General features: G+C 34.7%; 1 protein-coding gene across 1 annotated transcript in view; it reads right to left on the reverse strand.

The window, feature by feature from the left end:
- WDFY4 (WDFY family member 4) overlaps positions 1–14,935 on the reverse strand; it is a 370,289-nt gene that overhangs the window by 102,943 nt on the left and 252,411 nt on the right. The window contains exons 45-47 of the mRNA XM_051981900.1: positions 12,406–12,526; positions 10,693–10,778; positions 7,625–7,687 (exon numbers count right to left, since the gene is read on the reverse strand). Of these exons, the coding sequence (XP_051837860.1) occupies positions 7,625–7,687; positions 10,693–10,778; positions 12,406–12,526 (270 nt within the window). The remainder of the gene's footprint in view (positions 1–7,624; positions 7,688–10,692; positions 10,779–12,405; positions 12,527–14,935) is intronic.

Raw genomic sequence — 14,935 nt, forward strand, 5'->3', positions numbered from 1 at the left:
GGGACAAAAAATGAGAAAGAAATGTTTAGGGAGCTGAGGACAGAGTGCAGCTAACCAGATGTGAGACTAATGGAACCAGGAGGCCCAAAAGTACAAGTAGGTCTAGTAATAAGTTCTGAGTCTAGAACAGGAAGGTACCTGTGATTACACATTAAGAACTAAAAATCTCAATGATAGCATTCTTCTATGTTCCAGTCATCAGAATTGGAAATTCTGTACATTTTCAACTGACCAAATATGTGTCATTAAGTAAAATTCACAATTTGAAATTCATTACTGTACATATAAGGCTGTGGTGCCTTCAGTCACTTTTTTATTCTGAACATAATATACCAAACAAAATAGGCATTTCCATATGTATAGTAGAACAGAGAAGGAGAAATGTATACGAAACTTCAGGTTTCTACTATGTACCAGCTTACTTTTCTTTTTAAATATATAATAAGTTCAATCTGTAGATTTCAAAGTGATTGTTTGTACTTCTTTCTGGTTTTCCTATATTTTTTCAAGATACCTTTTTCTTCTTTCTTTTCCATAACCTTGTTCCCTACCCCGATCCTCCTATCTTTCTCCATCAGGGTAAAAAAAAGAAAAACAGAAAAAGTCTTGTCTGATCATGTAGTTTGGCTTCTTATGGGTATATTTAAGTGAGAGGTAAAGAGAAGCATACTTTTCCATTAAATTATTCTTAAAAAAATTAAATGCAAGTATTGTCATGAAACAATAAAAAACATTATATTTGAATAATTAACATGATTTAGAACAAGAATTAAAGAAATGTAAATTCTTGGTTACAGCTAGCTAAATTTTGAGAACCATATACATATTAAGAGTTAATAAGGACCTTTATAGTTCAGTCATTTTTCAATTGGGTTCAACCTTTTGTGACCCCATTTGGGATTTTTCTTAGCAAAGATATTTCAGTGGTTTGCCATTTCCTTCTCTACTTCATTTTACAGATATGGAAACTAGGCAAACTGAGTTAAGTGACTTGACCAGGATCACACAGATAGTGAAATGTTTGAGTCCAAATTTGAACTCGGGAAAATGAGACTTCCTGACTCCAGGACAAGCATTCTGTGCACTATAGCATAGCTTACTTGGCCTATTGAGATCTTATTGATGATTATTCATTTTCATGTCTTCATTTTTACATATGAGCAAATTGAGTCGCAGACAGATTAAATAGCTTGTCAAATCTCACAAAGGTAGTATATTGTAGATCTGGGAATCAAAAGCAAGTCTGCACAAATATTTAGTTATGATCAATCATTTATAATCCTTTCAGCCTTGGATATCACAGAAGCTTTTTCATTCACTCTGTATCTTCCTGAATATCTAGGGATTGTTTGAAATTTCAAGGTCTTTATCCCACTTTGTATCAACAGTCTTTGCTGATGGTTATAGCCCAGCCTTTGATTATCATTGGAAAAATATTTAAATGGTTGTTAGCTAATAATAAAAACGACCCTTTTCATAGCCTTAATAAGCTAGGATGAGTTCTTTTTCTAGCAAAGCAGAAAAAGATAAGAAAAAACTCCTATCATATCACATGATACTAGTATGCTTCATAAAAGAAATTAATATTTTAAACAGAAGGGAGTGGTTCTTCTTGGTTGTTATTCTCCTCCTGGTTTCTTTCTAACTGCTAGGTGTTTACTGATTAGTTTCCAATTGTTCTTAGTTATGTACAATTTTATGTGAGTTTTCAAAACCAATTTCCTAATACAGGACTCTTTCCACAGAAAATGAAATTATAAACTCATTAAAACCTGGGATCAGACCTTGGTTCCTATGCTTAATGACCTACAGAACTCTGAAAAAGTTGTTTTTATACTTGAGCCTCAGTTTCTCCTGATACATGGGAAGGTGAAAAGATGTAATCTAGGGGTCCTCAAACTTTTTAAATAGAGAGCCAGTTCACTATCCCCTCAGACTGTTGGAGGGCCGGACTATAGTAAAAACAAAAACTTTGTTTTGTGGGCCTTTAAATAAAGACCCACATAGCCCTGGGTGAGGGGGATAATCGTCCTCAGCTGCTGCATCTGGCCGCGGGCCATAGTTTGAGGACCCCTGAATTGTAATCAATAATTCTTCTACTTTTCTATTATTCAGGAAGCTGATAATAGGCACTAAAATGAAAGTATGTGATTCCTAAATATCCTAGTTTTGAATAATTCTGAATCCTATGAAACAGAGCTTATCAAAATTCTGGATACACACATATACACACATATATACATATATCTGAAGAAATCTGTTTTTTATACATATAAAGACAGATAAGCATCATAAATACATAAAATATGATTTTTCCATATAGGCAATAAAGTCCAGTTCTTAATCTTACACATAAATTGTGGGTAGGTATCTCATGATTTTCATGAAAAAAAATGTAATTTTAATGATTTAATTCTTTTGCAAAAGCTATTCTTCTGTGTGCAATAATCAGAATGTCTTTTAGTGATTTGGCTCATGATTTGGATCTAATCATCCCAGAAACAGAAACTTGTTAGTTATTTCCACTGTGGTGACCACTGTACCCAAAGACAGATTGCAGGATTGCATTAACGAAATATTTCATTTTAATTGAATTGCTACAAATAGCAGGGGTGGATGCTGGAAATTAGTTTGTTTTTACAAGATTAGTTACTTGGAAACTGGCTCTTTCAGAGTATTATTGTACATAGATAATAAAGAAATCATGTCTGACTTTTTTTGGCTTTCAGATTAAGTGGGAAAGTATTCACAATCCAGAAAAGATCTTTCTCTTCTCAGCCCCCTTCTTATTGCTTTTGGATGACCTGGGAGTTCAAAACAGTTTCATGGCACGGAAATAGGGATGAATAATAGAGAAAGTCAGAAAACTTTGCTTCAAATTTCCCTTTTGATTATTACTAAGCATATGATAGCAGTCAAGATATTAAGCTTCTCTGGGCCTCAGTTTCCCAAGAAGTAAAATGTAGAGGCTGAGTTAGATAGAATCTGAGATTTTTTTCCAACTCTAGAAATATGATTTCATCACTCTGGGAGTTACTGAAATAACTAAAATTTGATTCCAAGAAGTCAGATATGAATTTATAGAAAAGTTCCTCAAGAAAGGCCACGTACCCTATTTCCCACCCCCGATGTTCCCCCTAAGTACCATGGGACACATTTTCTACAACATCAATAGGATGAGGAGAACAAGCCAGTGAGGTTATTTTTCCTAACATAGGAATTATATTGTGGACATGTTAGCAAGGTTGGTTAATTATTTTCAACTTGGTCACCCCTAAATCCATATAAACTTGAACCACTGTATTCTAGAAGAGGATACCTTCATTGTATAAAACTTTCTATTTCAAAATAATAGAAGCTCATTCAATTCTTCACTTCAAAACGGATTTATTTAGCTACTGGTTGATTTGCATCCAATTGTATATTTGTCATCATGCTGAATAAAACAAAATACATAAAAATCCCATCTCCTAGGAATTGAATTCTTCCATTCATTATTAAGTATCCAGTAGCACCTTTGGACACTGTGTATCAGCTAGAAGAGTAACATCAAAGTGTCTGCACTCAAATCCGAGCAGAAGTCACTGCATTTCTCTATAAAGTGAACAGGTGAATGTGGATGATCTCTAAGCTTTTTCTCTATCTGTGATCCGTGTGATTAGCCATTTGCACCTGGTCTCCAGGTGTGTGCCCCTGGGTTTTCTGTGACCCTGCTCTCACCTATGCTAACCTGGTGTCAGTTTTGTATTGGCTATATGGTCCTGAATGCATATCCCTGAAGAGCAAAAGGAAGAGGGTCACATATAAATCCTTTGGGAGCAATAAAAGAGGGTTCCGAACCTTGTACTTATTTGAATGCCCTGCCACAATTCACCCCCTCCACCACCATCATCCCTTCCCATTTGTGTCTCTACTAGGAATAATCAAACAAAAGACATCCAGGATCATTTGTTTCAGTACTACTAAAGGAATATGAGAAAAGAGAAAGGGGGAGGGAGTGAATGGCAGGGACTTCGAGTCTTTGTAATTTTCTTGTAATTAAAGCTGTTTCAAAGAAATATCACTTTTGTGCACAAGAGCAGATTTTAGACATGCTATCGCTTCAGGGCATGGCATGTGGACCAATGGTAGGAAGTGACACAAAAATACATTTTGCCAGCATATTATCCAAGCTCTGAAGCATAGCATAGGACAAGGTGCTGGCCAAGATTTAAACACAGAGTAATTAACTCAGAACGCATCGCCAGGGGGCCTGTTCAGCTGTCTATTAGCAGCTTCCCGATTAACCAGAAGGGGGGAAGAATAATTGGTTACATCTTTTCACCCTCTCCTGGGCCAGAAATGTGAAAGAGAAGACTGTCTCCTGGATATAGAAGTGCTCCCAACAACTTAAGTCTTGATGACCCAACCATAATTCTGACTGGCCTCCAGCAGAGCTGAGGAACTCTGTAAGGAGGATTTATTGAAGAAGTGGGATGTATGCCCAGGACTCCTTTTTTAATCAGAGGGTATATGATTATATAATAATGAATTCTTCTTTTATCCAACACCATCTGAGACAAAATGACTCTGTTCTTCTGATATTTACCCAGTAAATCTTCGAACATCATCATACAGTAGAAAAACCTCAGCATCCTTACCACAAATTTACACTTAGAACAAGTGGCCAAATAGTTGGAAGCTTTTGAAGGAGTAACTTTTTCAGATTCCTTCTATGCTATGATCTGTCCTACAAGGCTGAATATTGACTTCAATCTTCCAAGAAGTAAGTGTGAGAAGTCAGGAGAATGCCCAATAGTCCTCTGTATTTATTTTGTGTAAAGGACTTTAGGGAATGAATACCATGGGTCATCACTGTAGTTTGATGGAAATAGGCTCAAAGCATCTGAGCTATGGGAAAACTCCAGGACCTAATTAATGAAAAAACAATGAGTATAGAATAGATTCCCAGTTATCTCCTAAGCTGGGTATGTTTTCTGGGCCTCCTACATCTATGTATTTAAATATCACATATGTAAATGTTGATCAGCCATTTTCAGTCATATTCAACTTTTTGTGATAGAATTTGGGGTTTTCTTGGGAGAGATACTAGAGAGATTTGCCACTCATTTTTACAAATGAGGAAACTGAGGCAAAGAGCGTTAAGTGATATAGCTTGTAAGTGTCTAAAGCCGGATTAGAACCCAGGAAGATGAGTCTTTCTGACTCTAGACCCAGTACTCTATCTATTGCACCATTGAACTGCCCATCTATATATCTAGATACCATTTATGCTATTACATATACACATAAATATATTTCTGTCTGCATATGTGTTTACTTATATTTGTATTATTTCTTCAATAGAGATACTTCCTCTAACAATGCAGATTATAATCCATTTACATCCTTTTATCCCATGTGGCCCATGATGTCCTTCCTTAAATCTTTCACAGGGTTCTACCAACCTAGGGACCTTTTTATAATTTTCTGAACATTGCTTGAATATTTAAGAAAAATATATGGGCTTCCCCTTGATTGGTTGTTTTTCTTACTATATTACTAGTTCATCTTTTCTAACTAATCCACAAAACTCATATATATTCACCCATATCCATGCACATACACATAGCCATCACCCCTCTTCCCATATATACATATTTAGGTAAACTCAAAGCTTTGGATATTTATTATCATGTACACGTCTATGGGAAAAGTAAAGGTTTTAAGCAAAGAATTTGGGGTACATGAAGGTAGCTTCAAAGCTATAGCGCCATAATGAAATGCTTTGGGAAAGAACAGAAGAGAATTTAGGGAGAGAAATGAAATTAAAGGTTCTGCCTAAATAGATAATATTAGGGTTCTCTGACATCCTGAAGTATATCTTAAGAGATTCTGGATTTTTATAGAGAGCTCAAGGAGAGTTATGAGGAATTTTTAACCCTAAATCTGATATTTGTCTGGCATAAATGCAGACTATAATCACTCACAGACACAGGGATTTCAGTAATATTTAAACACTTTTCATTCTCAGTTTTCTTCTGTATAAAATAGTTATAAAAAATAAAATAGTTAAAAAAATAGTTATACTTCACCAGGTTAACATGAAGATGAAAGGACATAATGTGTGGGAAAATACTTTGCAAAAAAATTGTTATTTAATATTAGTCATTACTTAGTGATTGTGTTGTTTCTATTAAAACCTAAATCTTAATCTAAAGGAGTCTGTTTAGATTTTACTTGATGCCTTCATCAAAATTAGGTAGTTCATATCCAAAAACTATTAATCTGCCTCTATCAGGGAGAGGCTTTCTCATCACTGCATCATGGCAATTCTTCACAATAACTTATAATTCCTTATTGCAATGCAGCAGCTGTAAACAGAAGATACCTATCATCCATGAAGTTTCTTGCATATTGTAATGACCTTATATTCTCAAACACTAGTGGCTTTTCAATCTCTTTGAGATCCACCTTGAACTTGATCAATGTTTTGAGAACAGTTTTGAACTCAATTGGACCATTATCCTTTTATAAGCAAAATTTATAAAATACCCCATGCACAGTGCCTTTAGCAGCACAATGCAGATTTGCCAGGTCATAACTACTTCATACATTAAAAATGTAATGATTCAAGGCAATTCCAAAAGACTTGAGATGGAAAAGATCATCTGCAACCAGAGAGAGAACTTTTGGCCACATTTTTCCTGCACAAAATGACAAATATGGAAAAATGTTTTAAAATAATTACTTCATATTTACATATATATTATATATACCCATTTTGTAATATTTATATATATTTTTTTTCTAATGAGAGTTGGAGACAGAGGTTGATGTTATTGAGTTTAATTAGATACATATCACTTGTGAATAAAAAAAGTGCAAAAGAAATATACCTGAAAATAGGTACAGGCTGTTACATGTACATCCAGTGTTGAGGAAGAGAGTTATGTTGAGAAATAACATTTTGTTTCTCTTTCAATCAATCAAGTAAGCAAGCAATAAATATTTCTTAAATTCCTACTATGTGCCAAGTATGCTGTTAGGCACTAGGGATATTAAAATAAAAATTAAATACTCTCTGCCCTCAAAACACTTATGTGGAAAAACAAAATGTATACATATAGATATATGCCAATAATCATGCAAAGAATAAAAACTGGTTGTCTGAATTCTTTTGCTGTGAAGAATTCCTGGACGAGGAAATTCCCTTCACCAGGGCAGCTAATTTTCTTTTTTATGACTTGCAGTATACATACAAAGTCTAAAGAAAAATACAAGATAATTTGGGAAGACCTAGCCACTGGAAAGGTCAGAAAAGCCTCATGTAATAGGTTGTGCTTGAGCTATATTTTGAAGGAAATAGGGATTCTGAGAGCTGGAGGTGACACTAGAGTATGTCTCCTTCATTAGAAAAATAAGCTCATTCAGCAAAGATTTCAGGTAGGAAGGGAACAAGTATATCACTAATAGACTTGGGAGAGTGCCAAGATTGAGTGAAAGTAGACAAAATAAGTAGACAAGGGAACAAAAATGGAAATGTGCCACTCCATATGAAGCTGGTACATCCTCCTCTAATAAAGATAACTACTGAGTAGAATAGGTGTCTAAAAGACCATCTGTGGGAAACCCCATGTTTTACCTTATATTAAGTGATTCTTCTGTGATGCCTTTTCCCTTTAAGCCAGGTTGTACTGAATAAAAGCTACAAACGAAGAAGAAACATTTCAATGGGTATTAAAGCTCAGCAGACTTTCTTCCCACTATTTTTTATTTTCATAGCCTTAAACTGGTGACTACAGAATCTTTCCCTGTATCTAATTTCTTCTTCCCATTTGGTGTAAATATACCCTGCAATAGTCAACATAAATATATGAAAAGGAGTAGTTTTCTCTCTCTCCCCTTCCCTAAAAGTCTTCCTTATCCCAAGCCATTGTGTACCAGGTCTATGGAGGTGGTTAGCCTTCCAGAGAATCAGAATTCAGTTAGGGGTCAGTGATTCTAATTCCTTGACTGATTTAAGATTATAGGATTATAATTTGAGTGTTTGAAGGGATTTGGGAAATTATCTGTTCCAAAATTTTTTTTATTTAATAACTGAGGAAACTGAGACCCACAGAGATAAAGTCACTTGTTCTAAGAAAACAGGTAAGCTTAAGCAACAAAGTTGGGATTTCAACACAAGAATTTTTGGCTATCAAGTGAATAGTTTTTATACAGCATCATTAATGCTTCTCCTACGGGAGGAGAAACAGCCCCATTATTCAAGAAATCAGTACTATCTTCTGTCTAAAAGCCATTCCATTTTCTACTATATACAGGCATGGGATTCAACTGCAATGAAGAATATGGGATAGGAGGGATGCAGGGATCATAAATCCTCATTCCCTAGGTACCCTCAAAGAGAAATTTCTCTTTCCAATGGTGTCCATGGACACAAGGTTACAACTACTTACAAAATTAAGCTATATAAATAGCAAATGATTCCAGGCAAGATGATTCTTATGCTAGACTAAACTTGTACTAGATTCTCAGTCATAATTTAAATTAAAATTTCATTTGGTATATTTCAGCTACTTTGATAAGCAGAACAAGAACATGGTACAGTTTTCAAAGCAAATTCTATCTTCAGTGAAGATTATGTACACGAGAAGGTTAAGTACTTGGACATTTGTTGCTTGAGAAAGAACTTTCCCAAGATGCCTAGATAAAATCAAGTAAATTGAAATGTATTTGTGTTATGATTTTACTATTATCATTGCTGTTGTTGTTGCTGCTGTGCATCTATCCAGACAAGACTGTATGAGTACAGAGAGCTCTCCTTATTACAAATCCCTTCATGATATAATTGTGAATCTGAACCTAGTTTATAGTCTTTGATGTCTGAGAGCACTGAGAAGTTAAGTGATTTGTGTAGCTGGCTGATTTATCAGATAGAACACTAGGCTTGGGTTCAAATTTGGCCTCAAACACTTCCTAAATGTGTGATCCTGAGCATTTAATCTATCTGCTTCAGTATCCTTATCTCTAAAAATCAGTTAGAAAAGGAAATGACAGTCCTCTCCAATATCTTTGCCAAGAAAACCCCTAATGGGATTATGAAGAGTCAGACATAACTGAAAACAATTGAACAACAAAAATAAATGCAGCTAGTTCCTATTAAGGGCAGATATTGATCTGGATGTTTCTGATATTAAATCTTTTACAATGGAAAAAAAGATAGATATAGACTCAGAGAATCTGACTCAACTTACTTTCAGTGTGACTTTGAAAAAGTCACCCTCTCTGAACATCAGTTTTCTCCAATTTCTTGAAATTTCCATCCAGTTCTAAATCTCTGATCCTACAATCCTGTCTATTATGCAAATATTGCTTTCTGATACACAAATTAAAGAAGAGCAAATGATTTAGATGTTCATCAGTGAGTGTATGCACTATTTGTAATCTGAAATGAATTTTGAAGATAATGAAGATGATGTGAGATAATATGTCTTCCCAAAGCAGTGTATTTTAAATATCAGATATGAGAAATAAAAATAGTCTCTCTTCATTTAAAAAATGCCAATGCAGAAGTGGGAGACAGCAATGCAACTTGGAATTCTTCAAATTAAAGACATGTCATACTGGGCAAGAGAGATTTGAAAGGAAGATTGCATTTAAGTGTTGTGAACTAAAATTTTAAAATGAAAACATTAGATATTTGAGTGTATAGAAACAGGATCTGAAAGGCTTAGTGCTAGAAGGGATGTTAATTAGCCATCTAGTTCATATTTTTTCCCTTTATCCATGGATTCTCTTGATACTTCCAAGATAAACCAATGGAAAACAGTCAACCTAAATCTCTAAGACTGAAGTTTGAGGACATTTCACATTTTTTTTATTGTTGCAAGAGAAGATGCTTTATTTCCTTTCACTACTTTAATCCATGAGTTTATTACTATTGTACAGATCAAAACTTCCTATACCTCAGAAAGAGACAGTCCAGGCTAGCTTTCTGGAGCTCCTCCAGAAGGTCCTTGGTCTCAGCAGGATAGTCACCACGAGGATGGACAAGACTAGAGTCCAAAGTCTTTATTGTCTCCTTCACAGTCTGTGTCTCTCATAATCTGACCCAGTCTCAATCTAACCCAGTTTCTTCTAGTAGTCTGCCAGTCTGCCAGTCTCAACTAGTCTCTGTCTGAGTCTGACTTTGTCCCCAGTTTCAATACCCTATTACAATTACATCATTACAGCATACTGAGTATATGCCAATCTAGAGTGATTATATCATTATATCATACTAGATATATGTGAACTAGAGAACCATTATCTCATCAGTTCCACTGAGTTAATACCTTGTTTCAAGTATACTTCTCCAGAGTTCTGGCCCTCTACAGTATCATCTGTTGGACAATTTTCTAGTGTGATAAACCTCTCCTCTCTTATGGCAAAAAGGGTGGGGTGTACTGCTCAAATGATAATCTTTTTTTGGCTCATGGTCTGCAGGAAATTCAGGTTTATCTCCATGTCAATATGAGACATCTGACAAGACTTTGAGGCAGGTTGTGTCCAACATTTTTTGTTCCAAATGCTTATTATATACTTGTGATCTTCCCTCATCCTTCTCCTTTTCTGGTTATCTTATTTATTTTTTTAACCTTCCCTCCCACTGTCCCTATCCCACCTCCAACTCCCCCAACTATTTACACAAACTTCTAACCCAATCATTACCTCTTGAAAGCTCTGCTTCTGTCACTGTTGTGGAAGACAAGAAACTTGGAATAACCATTTCTGAAGAAGATTTCCAAGGCAATCTCCTATTTAAAAAAAATTAGTTTTTACTGACTTTATTGATCTCTAGATGATGAATGGAGAATCTAAGTTCTCTGAGGGACAGGATTGTTTCCATTTTTGTCTTTGAATCTCTAGCACTCAAAACAAAGCTAGGAACATAGTAGGTGCTTAATAAATATTTTTAATGTGAATTTTTATTTTTTGTATAACTAGTGTATGTCACTAAATACTGATTAAATTGAATGAAAGAACTGAATGGATAGAATGAAGTTGAAAATTTCAATTCAATTGAATTTACTTTCTAATTTACTTACTAAATTGTTTTTTACTTTTAGACACTCTTTATCTACCAATCCAGATTTAATTTACTGTCACAGAAGTCCATGAGAACATAACTTGTTATTTTTGTTTTTCTTTATATCCATAGTGTTCAGCATAATATCTATAGTCTTCAACACATAGTAGGGGCTTAATCAAAGCTGGCTGACTTGACTTGAAGAAAGATCTGTGATTTCATTGGTGTATGGACTCCCTCCCTTAATGCATACTGTAATACTTCTAAGGCTTAGAAAATAGTTTAATGGGTTGCTATTGTCATAAATATTCATCATCCTTTGGCCAACTGTCTGACCACAAGCCCCTTCAAACTGAGCTCAGAGAGTTCTCTCTGGGAAGGCACATAGTCAGTCACAGCATCATAGAAACTCAGAGTTGGAAGGAACTTCAGAAGCCATCTAATCTAAATCGAACCTAAAAAAAAATCCCCTCTACAAAGTACTTGAGTTGGCCCATTCTCAAACCTTGTACAATTTAATAAGATCTGTCTGGGATGATTATTTTGTTCTGGCCTTTGAGAACTTGGAGTCACAGCCATATTGTGGTGAGATGTCCAAGAAAGAGTTTAGAGAAAAACATCTAACTACTGTTTTCAAAACAATCTTTTCTTTGATGACATATCATTGTATCAGAGACCTGGGAGCTACAATTTTTGAGATAAATGGCCTTTTCATAGGGAGAAAGAAAGCGGACACTTCAATTATAATTATGATATATCAGGACATCTAAGATTGAGATTGCCTGGGCAGCTAAAAAAGATAGTTCTAAAAGACATTCATAGAGAAATAAGGAATCAGACAATTTCAAAGTTTAAAGGACCTCAAGACATCTAGCTTAATTTATATCTGAGGGAGGATCCTTTCTATATCAAATCCAAGAAATCATGTCATAGTTTTTGTCTGAAGATCACTAGAAAGGGGGGTCCCTTTACACCTTAAGGCTCCCCATTTCACTTTGGCAAGTTTCATCTATTGGGAATTTCTCCATGACACTGTAGTATAAATTTGCCTGTTCGCAACTTCTACCCATTACTTCTAATTCTGCCTCTGGGGCCAAGCAGAGCAAAGCTATTCCCTCTTTCACAGAATAGCTTTCAAATATTTGAAGACAATGGTCATATCCCTTGTGTTTTAGGTTAAATGACTTCAGTTTCTTCAAATAATTTTCATGTAGCATTCTGTATTTATTACTTAGCTCAAAGTAATCAAAATGGTTCTTTGAAATCTGGGAATATTTAAAATAGTTGACATTTTAAAGCTTCTTTCCTCTAACTCATTGCTTTTCCTACTTGGGGTATCTTTGATGGATACATACCTGTAGCAAAAAGCGCATCTTATGTATCTCCTTAATGTCACCATAGGAATGTCGATGGCAAGTGTAATGATCTGAAGGTCTGTCTTTGCTGCACATATTGAAAATAAATGGATCACTGATGCTGGAAGAAAACAAGAGAAAAAAATAGTGTTCAAAATGAACGCAAATGGAAAATAAATAAATTGGTTTATTTACAAGAACATTTGCTTTATGGGTTGTTTTCTAAATTTAATATCAAACATAGAGAGGGTAATTTTGTATTAGCTTTTGGTGCTAACAAAGGAGAAGATTTGGGTTGAATCCTTTAAGAGGCTGGTTTGTAAAGTAAAGGAAAAATAATAAAAATTTTTGACAAAACTAGTGGCCTTTATGGTGATTTGTGAAGATAGCTTATTTTCCTGAATCATTATAAAGATTCAGTTTAATTCAATTGAGTTATATTGGCTTTTAGGGAACACCCATTTTGCTTGAGAGAAGCACTTTATACAGGGACATTTTGGAGATATGGCAAGCTTTCAAATTAAGTCTTAATCTTATATTCCTCATCAGTAAAATGGGAATGATACTGGTTATTGTGAAGCTCAAATAAATTAAGAAATGTAAAATGCTTTGGAAACAATAAAGTGTTGATACTGGTTAAAAAAAAAAAAAAAAAAAAAAAACTAGTGGCCTTTGCTACAACTTCCTTATCTTAAGTACAACATGATCTCCTTAAAGTGTAAGGGTTTTCTTAAAGTACAAATTAATGCAATTGAATAATGAAAGAGAATTAATAAAACAGTGTCTAACCTTGAATGGCTTAGGAGATAAGTTCTACTTAAATATTTCTTATTTCTGGATACTTGCCCCTGCTCAGCAGATAAATCCTATTCATGACCTGGGAATTCATTCACTTTTTATCTCTCTTGTCTTTGTCTCTGTCTGTCTTTCTGTTGTTTTTCTCCCTCTCTGGTGAGCAAGTAAACTTCCTCTGTTTACTTCAATCCTATTTTCCCCAGTTCTAGCTGGGAATTACTCTGAGTTTCCTTAATCACTCAAGGGAACATAATTTGAATAGGCCAGCCTATTTCCAGCCTTTGGTTGGGGCAGAATAGCAGCCAAGGCCTAGTTCTCTAAAGCCTCTGAGCTATATAAACCTTCAATTAACTCATTGCTTATTCTTTATTCTATACTCAGAATTCCGAGTTCTTCTTTTACTCTAACTTGTTATTTAGTTGGAGTCAGTTGTCCTCCATTGGATGATTGCTTATACTATCAACATATATAGTTATTGTTATATATACACAAAATGACATGTTTTATCCCTACCACAGTTATATACATCATACACATATAATTCTGAGAATTGGAAAGGACAGGAGTAGTAGAGTTATTTTTGTCCTTCATACAATCACTGAAAGATCCCAGATTCATTCTGCCTTGTTCCTTTCTTGGCCAAAATTGGAGATGAACATGCCCCGATCTTGTAGATGGCTGGTCAGTAGAGTAGGTCAAAAAAGTCCAAAAGCAGGAGTATACCTCCTTTGATGTGTCTGGGTTATAGTAGCTATCTAAAAAGTGAGGTTCAAGGATAACAAGTCAATAAGCACAGAGAGGGTCATGAAAATTCTCTCAACTCAAAAAAGTAAGAGGAAGGCAGTTTACAGAAAATGAAATCTAAATGGACAGATTGAGGTCAACAGCACTTGCTTGTCTTAACCTAGGAGTTTATTTTCACAAGACTTAAATGTAGCAGGTCAATTTTTTTTTTCTCAAATCTAAGGGAAGAAAAACTGAAAAATGGCAAATACATGGGATTTTGAGTCAGAAGACCTGGGTTCAAGTCCTGATTTTTTCATGTATTAGAGAATTTCGTACTAATATCCTAATTTCTATACATCTAAGTTTTTTCATCTGCAAAATGGGTATAATAATATTTTTGCTATCTACTTCATTTGTTCTAAGAATCAAATGAGATAATGGAGGCAGAGTGTTTTGTAATTCAAGGTGTTATAAAAATGTGAGTTATTATTATTATCTTATCCAACATTTAAAGAAAGAGCAAACCTTCAGAAAACCCAAAGGTTATGATATGAAAGAATATTTTTATGTAAGTTTCCTTAGCATAAATAGGACATTTTCTAGGATTGATATCCTAATTGCCTAGTGGATGCTTTTAATAATCATATAAGAAAATCTAACTATTTTAGTAATAACAACACTGAGTATACATAGCATTAATGGTTTCTAAAAGACATTGTTTAATTTGATTCTCACAGCAACCCCCCCAGTGAGACAGACAATGTGGATATTGTTATTAGTTCCATTTAGCAGATGCCTCTTCCAATATTATATTACTGATAGAAGGAAGAACCAAGATTCAAACCCAAGTCTCCTGATTTCAAATCCAATCCTCTTTCCTCTACACTAGAGATGAACAAAAGAGGAAAACCATGAAGAACTGCTAAAGAATTTGCACATTCCCTAGAAACTTTGCCAATATGCTATGGAGAAGCTGTTTGGCTAGAGAAGGAAAAAAATTCTGAAATAT

The sequence above is a fragment of the Antechinus flavipes genome, chromosome 2 (assembly GCF_016432865.1).
Source record: "Antechinus flavipes isolate AdamAnt ecotype Samford, QLD, Australia chromosome 2, AdamAnt_v2, whole genome shotgun sequence".
Taxonomy (NCBI): Eukaryota; Metazoa; Chordata; class Mammalia; order Dasyuromorphia; family Dasyuridae; genus Antechinus; species Antechinus flavipes.